The following is a 14047-nucleotide window of genomic DNA, read 5'->3' on the forward strand; positions in this document are numbered from 1 at the left end:
CAGCCAGCATCCAGCCGCTAAGGAACACTTTTGGTGCGGGGTGACTCACTCACCGACAGGATGGCATGCCGGTCGATTCACGTGTGAGATCTGGTAATAGGAGTACTAGCTTAGCTAAGCACGGTCAAGGTAGTGCCCTAGTTCTAGTACGACAGCAAGCAAGGTGCATCTTTGAACAGTGCCAAGGAGGCAAGGACCTTTATCCAAAGCCAGGAAATGAAGAGGAAACTAGACGGAGAGTGGTGCAACAGGACTCGCCTATGCCCGCCCTCACCGACACAATCAAGAATGCCAGCACAAGGGACGGCAAGTCTCCCGGTTCAGACTGGAATGGACCCGTTCGTCCACACGCCAATCTAGTAATCCGTCTCATGGTCCATGAGCAGTCAGGCATGCTCGCGAAGACAGAAGAAGCTGGCACAGCACAGATGCAAAGGCAACATTCCTATAATAGCCTCCGTTTGTGATCATTCTAGAGATGAGAGATCAACTCCACTGCCTCAGCAAACATGGATACACGCTCTACCCCTCTCCTCCTACTAAATTTGCTGCATCTGTTTCCGCACATCTCAGCTCGCGACTTCCTCTCGCCGGGCTCCTCTCTCTCCGTAGAGGATAGCTCCGACGTGCTCCGCTCGCCGGATGGTACTTTCACCTGCGGCTTCAACCACATTTCCCAAACTGCCTCCGTCTTCTCCATATGGTACTCCAACACGGCCGAAAAGACGGTCGTCTGGAGCGCGAACCATCTCCACCCAGTGTACTCCCGGGGATCCCGAGTCACGCTAGATGCAGATGGCCGACTGGCCGTAGAAGACCACGATGGCCGGCCCGTCTGGGTGAACAATGTGACGTCTTCTTCAAATGCAAAGCAAGCTCAGTTGTTGGACACTGGGAACCTCGTCGTCAAGGGCCAAGGTGATATCATTCTTTGGCAAAGCTTCCATTCTCCTACCGACACATTGCTGCCCCATCAGAACATTACTAGTGCTGCAAAGTTGGTATCTGCTAGTAGGCTACTTGTCCCTGGGCGCTACAGCTTCCATTTTGATGATGAACATATACTCACACTGTTTGACGATGAGAAGGATATCTCTTTTAAATATTGGCCAGATCCTAGTAATGATATATGGACAAAGAACAGGCGTGCGTTTAATACCACCACAATTGGGGTACTTGATAGCTCAGGGTATTTTCTTGGAAGTGACAAATTAAATTTTAAGGCTGTTGACTGGGGTTATGGGGTTTCGCGGAGATTAACATTGGATTATGATGGGAACCTTAGATTATACAGTCTAAATAAGACAGATGGAAGATGGTTTGTCACATGGATGGCATATCCTCAGACCTGCTCGGTACGTGGTCTTTGTGGCATTAATGGAATATGTGTGTACACACCCAAGCCTGCTTGTGCATGTGCCCCTGGACATGAGGTCATCGACCCAAGTGACCGGAGCCAAGGTTGCAGGCCAACATTCAATCTTAGTTGTGATGGGCAGGAGATATTTTTGAAGCTACCCACCACTGACTTCCACGGTAATGATCTAAGTGAGCGTGTTAGAGTTTCACGTTATGAGTGCAAGAAGATATGCTTGAAGGACTGCAATTGCAAAGGTTTTGCATACTGGCAAGGAACCGGGCGTTGCTATCCAAAGTGGTCCCTTGTTGGGGGTGTAACCGGGTCAGCTGTTAGTGGTGGTTCTATCTATCTCAAGATTCCTAAGACACTACAGGTCAGAGAGTCATCAATTCCTCACTCGCAACCTTTTGGTCCTAGATATGTTCCTAATTGTAGTGCAAAGAGCGGAAACTTCACTCCAAATTTTGGGGATCAACTTAAGAGCAGTCAAAGTGGATCACACTCACAATACTTGTACTTGTCATATGGATTCTTGTTGGCTATATTTTGTGTGGAGGTAATATTTGTGGCACTAGGGTGCTGGATTTTGTTCGGAATGGAGGGCAAGCAGTTAATAGGAGTATGGCCAGCTGAGGTTGGCTATGAAATGGTAACCAACCATTTCCGCGGATACACTTACAAGGAGTTGCAGACAGCAACTCAAAAATTCAAGGATCGAATTGGATGTGGAGCATCTGGTCTTGTATACAAGGGGGTCTTAAAAGACAAGAGGGTTGTAGCGGTGAAAAGGTTGGCAGACATAAACCAAGGGGAAGAAGAATTCCAACATGAACTGAGTGTGATTGGAAGGATTTACCATATGAACCTAGTAAGGGTTTGGGGATTTTGTTCTGATGGTCCACACAGAATATTGGTTTTAGAGTACGTTGAGAATGGTTCTTTGGATAAAACCCTATTTAGTAGTGAAAGGTTACTTGGGTGGAGTGAAAGGTTTAAGATTGCTCTAGGGGTGGCAAGAGGATTGGCATATCTTCATCATGAGTGCTTGGAGTGGGTTATCCACTGTGACATCAAGCCTAAGAACATATTGTTGGGTGATAACTTGGAGCCAAAGATCAGTGACTTCGGCCTTGCAAAACTTGTGAACAGAAGTGGATCCAAGAAAAATGTATCGAGGATTCATGGAACTAGAGGTTATATAGCTCCCGAGTGGGTTTCTAGCCAGCCAATTACAGCAAAGGTTGATGTATATAGCCTCGGAGTGGTTCTCCTAGAACTACTCATGGGTGCTCGTGTTTCAGACTGGGCGTCAAATGCCGGCGAGGAAGTTGGAATGGTCCTTGGAAGGGTTGTTAGGATGCTTATAGAGAATTTGATGCTGGAAGGCAACCAACACTTATGGCTTGCTGACTTCATTGACATAAGGTTGAATGGCCAGTTCCATAACCTGCAAGCAAGAACGATAGTCAAGTTGGCTGTCTCATGCCTAGAGGAAGACAGTAGAGAAAGGCCCACCATGGAAAATGTTGTGCAGATGCTTTTGTCGGTTGATGAAGCTAGTGGCGTAATGCAGTAGTATGCTACAAACAAAAAGGGGTTTGACGCTTTACACAACATGTCATGTATGGTTATTTCTAGATCGAAAACAAGATACCGGGATGTGTATCATGCATTATTATCGTTGTAATTGTCATCGTAGTCGTATACTTAGCAAGTTTCACTTTTCTTTTGGTTCGTGTCTAGACTTGTTTATTACACCGGGTGGAGTCGTGTTGGGTGTGCCTTGGAATTCTTGAATGAATTGAACACTGAGTCGTTTTGTAAGGAAATTATATAATGCAATGAAAAGTCGCTAGAAAAAGCTGTGGAGTTGGAGCAGCAGCAAATCCATCAATTGATTCTTCCATTTGTTGCAGAGAGAGATGTGTTGATCGGTTGCAGAAAAAGAGACCAACTTCACGTACGCGAGTCCTAGCGTGTGCTCCTCTGCAATGAGCTATATGACAGTACTGAATTTCGATTTCACATTGTGACCACACCGTCAGATATGTAGTGTTCAAGTACTAATATTTGTGCGAAAGTTATGCTAGTAACTAATTAGTAGGTTTCTCTATCACTATTAGCGAGTTAAGGTCTTCAATTAGCACTACTGATAGCAATCAACCCATTACCAAACTCCGCTATATATACAAAATCCTTGTGTATTCGTTGTTTCAAATTTCACTAAGTCCTTTGGATCCATACAAAAATTCCAAATCATACAGGGTCTCCATTGAGAGAGAACGACCCCTCTGGAGTACTATCGCTACTGCTCCTTCCCATTAGATATTTGGTGGGCATTTCGCAGTGTGATTCTGTGTTATCCACTATCAACCATATTTATTGGTGCTATAGTATCACACGGTGGCGCTTCTTTTTTCTAAGTGATGGTTGGGTGCTGGGGTTTGATATGTTTTTATTAGGCCGGTTTCTACTGGTTGATTCCAAAATCATTCGCCCGATCAAAATAAAAAAACAAATTCAAAGTTGAATACCTCAATTGAATTGAAGAGCTTCAGAATTAGGGAACATACCAAATAAAAATAATTAGATGAGAGGGCTCCTTGAGAAATTGTTGACCCAGTCAAAGTCGGATGACCTGATTCTAAATTGAAGACCTCAATTAATTGTGAGATCTTGGAAATTAGGAAGCATAGTGTATAGTATTAAATAACTGAATGAGCGAGCTTTGAGAAATTTTAGACTCGGTCAAAATTACTAGGGAGCATAGTGTATAGTATAAAATAATTAAATGAGAGAGCTTTAAGAAATTCTTGACTCGGTCAATATCGGATGATCCAAATTAATTTGGAGACCTCAATTGACTGCAAGGCCTTACAAATTAGGGAGCATGGTGTTATAGAAGACTATAATGAGTGGATGCACTTTGGTGCACCTTTGGTGTCGTTGGGTTTCTTTAAAAAATTACTCACTCTATTTCAAAATATAAGGTGTATTTTTTTTGAAAACTCAAACTTTTTAATTTTGATCAAATTTGTGGAGAAATATATCAAAATCCATAATATCAAAAAAGTATGATTAGATTCATCACAAAATGAATTTTCATATTTTTTTTGTTTAATATTGTGGATGTCGATATTTTTTGCTTTGAACTTGGTCAAGTTATACCCCTTACATTCTGGAACTGGTGGATATTTAGTTTGGCGGGTAGGGAAGATGACGGAGTGTGTTTTACTTTTTTTATAATGCGGTGATTTGATGGGCCTTTCGAGGTGTTGTTTTGTGTTATCTACTAAAGAACGTATATTTATGTAGGGAAATTTCGGTGGCGGTGGCTACGTGTAGTATATCGGTGCTACAATATCACACAATGGCGCTTTTTTAGGTGATGGGTTGGTGCGCGGGATTGATATGTTTTTTATAGGCCGGTTGCTGCTGATTGATTAAAAAAATTGTTGTCCCTATCAAAATCGTAAACCATATTCAAAATTCAATACTTCAATTGAATAAAAAGCTTCAAAATTAGGGGGCACTGAGAATTAAAAGAATTGAATGGAAGAGGTCCTTGAGAAATTGCTGGCCCAGTAAAAACCGGGTGACCCAGTTCTAAATTGAAGACCTCAATTAGTTGTCAGGTCTTAAAAATTAGGAAGCATGTTGTATGGTATAAAAGAATTGAATGAAAGAGGTTTGGGACATTGTTGACCCGGTCAAAATCTGGTGACCCAATTCCAATTGCAGACCTCAATTGAATGTGGGCTATTTAAAACTAGGGTGCATAGTGTGATAGTGGATACTAGAAGGGTTGGGCGCACTTTTCTATGCCATTGGTGTTGTTGGGTTTCTTTAAAAAAATTACTCACATTGTTTTAAAATATAAGGTGTATTACTTTTTTCAAAATTCAAACATTTCAAGTGTTATCAAATATATATATCAAGTTTTATCAAATATCAAAATTCAAAATACCAAATCGGTATGATTAGATTCATCACAAAATGGATTTCCATACTTTTTTGTCTAATATTGTGGATGTCAATATTTTTTGCTCTAAACTTGCTCAAAGTTAAAAAATGACTTTCTAGAAAACTAATACACTTATATTTTGGAACTAATGGAATATTTAGTTTGGCGGGTGGGGAAGATGATGGAGTGTGTTTTATTTATATTTATAATGCGGTTATTTGATGGGCCTTTTGTGGTGTAGTTCTGTGTTATCCGCTAACCAACAAATAATTATGTGGAGAAATTTCTGCGTCGATGGCTACATGTACTATATTGGTACTACAATATCACATGGTGACGTTCCCTTTCTCTATGTGGTGGGAGGGTGCACGAGATTCTTATGTTTTTATAGGCCGAACGCTGTTGATTGATTTGAAAAATCATTGACCTGACCAAATCATAAACCAAATCCAAAATTGAATACCTTAATTGAATGAAAGCTTCAGAATGAGAACATACAAAATTAAAAGAATTAAATGGGAGAGCTATTGAGAAATTATTGACCCGATCAAAATCAGGATGACCCAATTCTAAATTTTAGGCCTCAATTAATTGTGAAGCATTTAAAATTAGGAAGCATAGTGTATAGTTTAAAAGAATTGAATGGAATAGCTTTGATAAATTGTTGACCCGGTTGAAATCGGGTTACAAAATCCTAGTTGGAGACCTCAATTGAATTTTGGCTCTTCAAACCTAGATAGTATAGTGCTAGAGAGCATAGTGTTATAGAAGATTCCTACAACTATTTCTCATGTAATTAATTATTACCTTTAGTATTTTAATTCCTATACAACTATTTCCCTAGTTACTAATTATTATATCACTTTAGCTTTAGGGGAAATCTTTCCATACCGCTTCATAATAAAGGGCGGGATGTTTTTTTTCAAAAAGTATGTTGCCCCCGCTGAGAGAGATATGCGGAGTGTGTACGCATCGCACTGGGTCGTCCCATTTTACACATTTTTTTTCCTCTTCTGTAAAAAGATCAAAACATGAGTGGCCGTCGAGAATTCGAACCGGGCACTTGTAATAAAACCACAATAACCAACTGAAGTACTTTCATGTTATGTCCGGTTATCTTCTTTTTACCTCTTCAAATATAACACAAACCAATGCGAGCCTATTCTTTTTTCGTTCGCTTCTTCTTCTATTTTTTTCTCTTTCTTTTTCATTTTTCATTTTATTTTCTTTTAAAATTTCGTGAACTATTTTTAAATCATGAACGTTTCATAAATCTCTGAACTTTTCAGATTCGTGAACATTTTCTTAAATTCGTGAACTTTGTTTTCAATTCTGTGAACTTTTTTCTAAATTCGTAAAAAAAATCAAATCCACGAAAGCTTTTGAACTATTATGAATTATTCCTAAATCTGTGAATATTTTTTTTCAAATTCGTGAAGATTGTTTCCAAAATTTTGATTTTCTTTTCAAATCCATGAACGCTTGGCTGGCCCAACAGGCTCGCAACGGGAGCCATGCGGTCGCCTAGTTGGGCCAGGGCCTAAACTTGTTTATTCTATTTTTTTTATTTTTCTTTTCTATTTTTGTTTAGTTATTTTTCTCATTTTGGAACTTTATTATTATTTATAAACCTATTCAAAAATTGTAACGGTTTTGGAATACCAAAAAATGTTCACGTTTTCAAATATTGTTTACAACTTTAGTAAATGTTCTAGAATTTCAATAAATGTGCTTGCTTTCAAACTTTTTGTTCACAATATTATGATTTTTTTTCTTATTTTCAAACAAGTTCATAAATTTTTGAAAAAGTACATGGTTTGCAATTTGTGTTCAACATAAATTGTTAGGAATTTTTTTACAATTTCTGAAAAATTGTAAAATTTCCAGACATAATTTGAAATTTGGACCTATTTGAAGGATGTTGGGAAATAATGTGCTCTCAGACTGGGCCTTCTGATCAATTCGAACACCCTCCATTGAACATAGTGTTCTTTGGACATTCATGAAATGACCTCACTTTTTGCCAGCACGTGGACATGCTCATCGTAGGCATCCATGCCAAATTTGAAGAATATTGAAAATCATAATTTAAGTAGGTACTTAAAGATGTTATTTTAATTTTTCTTGGTTTCCGCATGCAACAATGGACCGGCCCAGTCAGGCGGACTCCTATGAAAAGAGTATTTATTCTTAACGTTCCTGTCAAATTCCTGATTTGTTTTTCAAATTGATGAACCTTTTCCAATTTTGTGATTTTTTTTGTCAATTCATGAACTATTTTTCAAACCGATGAACTTTTTTCAATTTGGCAAACTTTTTTCATCCTTGGAGCTAGGGGTGGGTATAAAAATCGACAAATGGAAAACCGGACTGCTACTGAAACAAAAAAAACAATTTTTTTGTGTTGGTGTTGAAAAATTTCTGCCATATGTAGTGACCAGCGCGCGTGCAGCATGGACATCAATTTGATGGGCCAAGATGATCACTTGCATGCAAGGCATAAACTTGTTTTGGACCTTTTGTTGCAGCCTGCATGTACGCAACATGTTCTTCCATACGTGGTTTTTGTCCCATCTCGTGTGGTCATGCAGAAGGAGGCAGGAACGTTGGCTGGATAATAAGGCGTCCTGGTTACACGGTTGTCAGCTTTTAAAATTAAAAATATGATCAGAGATTAAAGAAAAGTTCACAGATTTAAAAAAGCTCATTGATTTGAAAAAAAGTACAGGAATGTGAGAAAATAGTTCGCGGAATTGAAAAAAGTTCATCGATTAGAAAAAAATAATGAATTTGATAAAAGTTTGCAAAATTTAAAAACATTCATCGATTTGGAAAAAGGTTCATATATTCACAAAATAAGTCCACCGATGTGAAAGAAGTTCACAAATTTAAGCAAATGTAAAAGAAAATAAAAAATAAGCAGAAATAAAGAAAAAATAAAAAGAATAAAACCAAAAAAAATCCAAAAAAAGGAAGAAACCAAACTGCGAAGATGCACAAGGAAGAGAATAAAATACGTAACTAGGCAGAGCAAGTGAGCTGTCCCAGTTGATCACAACGGCTGGAAGCAAATCAAGAGCCCAGGAGTTTGAATCCTACCTCATACTAAAAGAACGCTCGTGTGTTGCAACGGGGCCACATTAATTTCAAGAGTACAATATTAATATTCTCATACATATCAAGTGATATTGGCGACCTTTTTTATCATCAAATCCTCACACACACACACTCTCTCCCTCCCTCTTCCTCACTCTCTCTCTTCCCCTGGCCCCTCTCTCTCTAACACACACACATATCCATCTTATTGGGTATGAGACCATAATTCATCTATTTCACACCCACACATGCTAGTGCATAACAATATGGATTATGTGTATTATATTTGCCACCACAACTGAGGCAATTAATTTTATATAAATCGGCCAGCCACAGCTCCAAGAATACGCGGAGGAGGTGGCCCGGGTCGGCGTCGGCGCCGTTCGGCACGGGCCACAGGCCCGCTTCCAAGCGCGTCTGCGCGCCGGCCACCCATGCCGGGTCCTTCAAGTGCCGCTTCCACCGCACCAACTCCCAGGGCCACAGCCAGGGAAGCCGCCCTTCTTCGCCCCCTTCACCGGCCATGGCCAACGCGGTGCCACGGCAAACGGCCTTGCCGTCCTCGTCCTCCGGCACCGTCATGACCTAGTGACGCAGCCCAAGCATCGGCCTCAAGAATCAAGAACGCTCGACAATGAAGAGGGAAGGGAAGATCATATACATGTCATAAGAAAGGGAGTTTATTTACTGCTCCCTTGATGTATTGTTTCCTTTGTTTGGAGATTGATTACCATCCGTGAGTTAAGGTAAGGTTAATGTGATTGAGCGATTTTTTTTTCTGAAAATCAATTATTTGTTTTCTAATTAATGTGATTGAGTGATTTAAGGTAAGATTAATTAATTTAGATTTGATCTTTAGAGATTGTTCGTGATTGATTCTACATTACTAAATAACTTGCGCCAGTATGGAAATTTCTGATCTGTTCAGATTTCTTTCGTTCTGTGAGAGGGTGACGCGAAAATAAACCGATGAAGTGGGGGGAGGGGACGAAAAAAATCTACGAAAAAAACCAGTGAAGATGGGAGGAGGTACCAAAAAAAACCATGGAAGGTGGGACGAAAAAAAACCCTGGAAGCGAGACTACCAACTGCTCCATTAGGAGTAGAGACTAAATAACTTGCGCCAGTATGAAAAGTTCTGATATGTTCAGATTTCTTTCGTTCTGTGAGAGGGTGACGCAAAAATAAACCGATGAAGTGGGGGGAGGGGACGAAAAAAAAATCTACGAAAAAAACTAGCGAAGGTGGGAGGAGGTATCAAAAAAACCTTGGGAGGTGGGACAAAAAAAACTGAAAGCAAGACTATCAACTGCTCCATTAGGAGTAGAGACACCTGTATTTTGAAGGTTAGAAAAAGAATAAGAAAATTCAATGGGCCAGGCCCTGGAGGGAGAAGGGTAGTAAAACTGAGGCAAATTAAACGAGGCTACAAATTTAATTTCACATTTTTCTTTAATTTCCTTTTACCCAAGATTCTTTACTGCCTTAGTAAGGAAGTACTTTGCATTAAAATATTTTCAAACCTCCTCCTCCATAGATTTCGATGCGGTGCAAAGGGAGAACCCTAAAATTGGAATTTATTTTCTTTATTGAAAATAGAAATAATGATAACGCTCCATGCTTATAAATGTTTTTCACATATTTAATCAGTATTCAATGTAAAAAATGTTCATCACTTACTGAAAAATGCCCATCAGATATTTATAAAATATTCATAACATGTTTGAAAAATATTTGTCGGATATTTTTTGGAAAAACCTCCTTGGGTGCTAAAAAATATAGAAAGAAAGAAACTGATAAAAAATGGAAATAAAAGAAAAATAAAGAGCTGGAAAAAGCTAGCAGAAAATCAGAATGAAAAAAAGGAAAGGTTCATTGTGGTGGAACCATCCCACCAATGTTCAGTGCTAAACTTGACATTAGTGTTTGCATTTTTTTTATTTGTTTCTAGCTTTCTAGCATTGTTCGTTCAATGGAAAAAAACGTTTCTATCAACTAGAAAACGCCTATTAGTTACTAGATAAATTACTCCCACTATGACCGACCTAAGTGTTGTGGTCGGGGTCTGGTGGGCTAGGCCGTATTGTTGTATTTTTTTCTGCCCCATGTTCCCGTGGAGGATGAACTCCGTTCGTGTCTTGCCGGTATTTAAATCGATGTGACCTTGAGTCAGCCTATTCCAGAGGCAGGTTGCCTCTTTGTTCATACATTCTTGTGAATAACTCCATGGATAGTTCTTCTCTTGTTGATTTGAAGAAGTGGTGATACGGTTTTCTGGGAGTTAATTGCATAAAACCACCACATTTAGGGCATCGTTTGTAGAAAACAGTGAGGTCACTAATTTCTTGCAAAAAACACCGCACATTCAATAAACTTTTTGTAAAAAGCACCGATCGAGTGATTTAGGTCGTTTAATCACTTTCTAAGGGGCTGGATTGTCGGGAGCTGACTTGGCAAAAGATTTACATATACATCCATAGATTTTAAAAGTAAAAGCAATTGACCCCCTCCTCCCTCCCTCACGGACAGCAGCGGGTGGGCAGCGCAAGCTCAACTGCTGCTCGCAGCCTTGAAGACCGGCGATGTCATGGCCCCGCCGTGGCCGCGCCTCGGCCATCTGCATGGGACACCCAAGCCGCTTGATGCCAAGGAGTGTGGTGCCGGCCGTGGCCCTGCCGTCCGCCGAAATCAGCGCTAGCAGTGTGATCTCGGCTGCTCGAGACCTTGAAGGCTGGCGGCGCCTCCAGTCCTCGACCAACGTCGGGGAGGTGTTGTGCCGGGGCGTCGCCATGGAGGAGGTCGGAGCTCAAGCTCCATTCCTGCATCGCACGACCAGATGCAGATGCATCGTGCCCCAAGACGCCGTCACTGCTCGCCAAGACGCTACCGCTGGCCTGATCTACAGAACCCCAGCCATGCGGACGCGGAGGCATCGTGCGCCAGGACGCCGTCGCCGGCCTGATCTGCAGCGTTTCAGCGACTAGGTCTTCGCCACCGGCGCCTCCGTTTCATCTGCAGCGGCCGCCCCCAAAGCTCTAGCCTCCGCAGCTCGGGCACCCTGGCGGCGTTGGCCACATCCTCTTCGGCCATGACCACGGCACCACGGACGAGGTATACTCGGTCAACTCCTGCCATTTGCATTTATTTTTATTTTTGATCTAAGGGGGTGTATGTAAATGTTTTGCCAAGTCGGCTCATGATAATCTGGCCCCATTTGTCAGAAAGTGATTAAACGACATAAATCACTCAATCAGTGTTTTTGCAAAAAGTTTACTGAATGTGAGGTGTTTTATATAAAAGATTAGTGACCTCGTGGTTTCGACAAACGATGCCCCAATGTGCTTGTTTTATGCAATTAACTCGTTTCCCGGTTATTGCAGAGTTACAAGCCCGTGAAAAATACGAGGAAGACAAACATAGTGGCTCATGAGATAGCAAGCTTTTGCTTTAGTGTGAACTCTTACGTCGTGTTAGCGGGAGGTGTGCCATCCTGCGTGAGACTTAGTGTTGACTCTGGTTGCATAAACATAAGATCATCTCTACCCGATCCCTAAAAGACAATAGACAATAGAGGAGTAAAATTTTGGTTTTACTCATCTAACCGGCACCTTTTTTTAGAACGAAGGCTCGCGGAGAGCCCGACTTTAAATTAACAAAGCCATCAACCGGCCAGGAGTTGCAACAAACAACCAAATTACAGCGGTCAGAACGATACAATGGGGAACACTGGACTGAAACGCTGACTACAACCTCCACAAGCAGCTAATGAAAAGGAAATTAAGATTACAGCTTGCAAAGGCCGAGGACTCCACACTAGGATCATATATAGTAGAGCAGAGCAGCAGAGTAGGACATAGCCGACCTTCGAAGATGGCCATGCTCCAGGAACACCTAGAGAAGAAGGGGAACAACATCTTCCATCTCTATCACTGAAGAGGGACCCTACCCCCTCGCCATGGCTCGTAGGCGCCGCACCGTCGGGATTTCGAGAAGCTCACCGTAGAGCTAGAAGAATGCCGCCCTCACATCGAAAGGTAGACATAGTGCGGCCACTTCGATTTGGGATATCCCTAGCCGGCTGCTCCGCCACGGTCCATGCCTAACTAGGTGGAGATAAGCTTCGTGGAATCGGACAATGAAGAGGAGGCAGCTCAATCCCTCACCTGCAATGCCTCCCGACCGCATCCCGCCTCCCTAACGGCGCCTCCAGTAAGGTCACGATGCGTAAGGCGCCGCCGCTGCCAAATCCGAGAGGATATAAGGTTTTCATCCGGGCAGGGTGGGTCGGGGTGGAAAGCAGGGGACCTCGGCTGCGCCCCCATGGAGGAAAGCAATGCCCTTGGGCGTTGCCGCCGCCGGACCGGCCGGACCGGCCAAGGTTTCCCCCGGTCCCCTAGCTGGCCACCAACACGCACCAACGCCGGGGCCAGAGAGCAAATCACTAGCCACCGCCGACGGCGAGAGAGAGAGAGATAGCAGGGAGAGGGATTTCGAACCTCCAGATCTGACGAAGAAACTTTGCACCGCGGTCGGATTCCACCAATCACCCGCCGCCCGGACGGCCAGGCACGCTGGCCAGCACCCCTGTGAACGCCATCCACCGCCCGACGGCACCGCCTCTCCAGTTGGGGCCGCCGCCCCAGAACCACAGGTCTCCGCGAGGGGATGGAGTGCCGAGATCCCCGCCGTCACCTTCACCGGCGCCCACGCGGGCTTCCCAGCGACCGTCTCCGATAGCGGCGAGGGGATGAAGGGAGTGGAGGGGGGTGGCGGCGGCCGCAGAACCCTAGTCGCCCCCGAGTCGCCCAGGGGGGCGACGCGAGGGCTGGGAGAGGGGGGGGGGGGGGGGGGGGAGAAGTCCGGTGGATATACTCTTGTGCCAGTCTCCTCTAACCGGCACCTAGCCAATCTCCTAAACCGGTTAGAGGAGTGAAACTTTTACTACTCCATCTAGAAGGCACCTATTTTTACCCCACCGCTACTCGCCCGAGTATAAGTTTTCTTCACGTGAACACCCACTTGTAGCCGGCCGCGACTCACGTGAATCCCTCAGTGTGTGGCCGGCAGAAGCTGAGATTCCTCACGCTGGGTTGCGGTATGGCAGTGGTGGCCAGGGCACGTCAGGGCGACCAACTGTGCTGGCTGCACTGGCAGCCGTGAAGGAGACGAGCAGGGCGACGGCTAGCCGAAGACCCAAGCCGATGCCCTCGCACGGAGGTCGGGCGCAAGGAGGCCGACCCGTGGGTGCTCCGCCCGGGCGATCGCGTGACGTCGACTTCGTGTCGTATGCCAGGTTCATGACGGTAGACGCGACGGCTGGGCATGCACTGTTCTACTACCACCCCGAGGTCATCGGCAGCAACGACAACAAGCCCAAGCCACTCCTCCTGTGGCTGAATGGAGGCCCCTGGTGCTTGTCGCTGGGGTACGGCGCCATGGAGGAGGTCAGCCCGTTCCGCATCATACGACAAGATGCTCTACCGCCGCTTCGTCAGCCACTTCGCGCCTCAGCTCGCCCACGCAATCCTTCATCTTGTCCACTCCGCTAACTTTAGAAGATCGGCTAGAAACGACTAAAACTTAGTTAGGTAAAACTACCCCACTAAGATTTACTCAGCCATTTACTC

The 14047-nt window shown here is 43.5% G+C and overlaps 1 protein-coding gene across 1 annotated transcript; it reads left to right on the forward strand.

The window, feature by feature from the left end:
• Positions 1–312: 312 nt before the first annotated feature.
• On the forward strand, positions 313–3110 carry LOC125525647 (putative receptor protein kinase ZmPK1). The gene has a single exon (XM_048690650.2). The coding sequence runs from the start codon at positions 510–512 to the stop codon at positions 2934–2936; it is 2427 nt and encodes an 808-aa protein (XP_048546607.2). The 5' UTR covers positions 313–509; the 3' UTR covers positions 2937–3110.
• Positions 3111–14047: the final 10937 nt, after the last annotated feature.

Source organism: Triticum urartu, chromosome 7A (genome assembly GCF_056163025.1).
Source record: "Triticum urartu cultivar PI428250 chromosome 7A, HENAU_Tu73, whole genome shotgun sequence".
Lineage (NCBI taxonomy): Eukaryota > Viridiplantae > Streptophyta > Magnoliopsida > Poales > Poaceae > Triticum > Triticum urartu.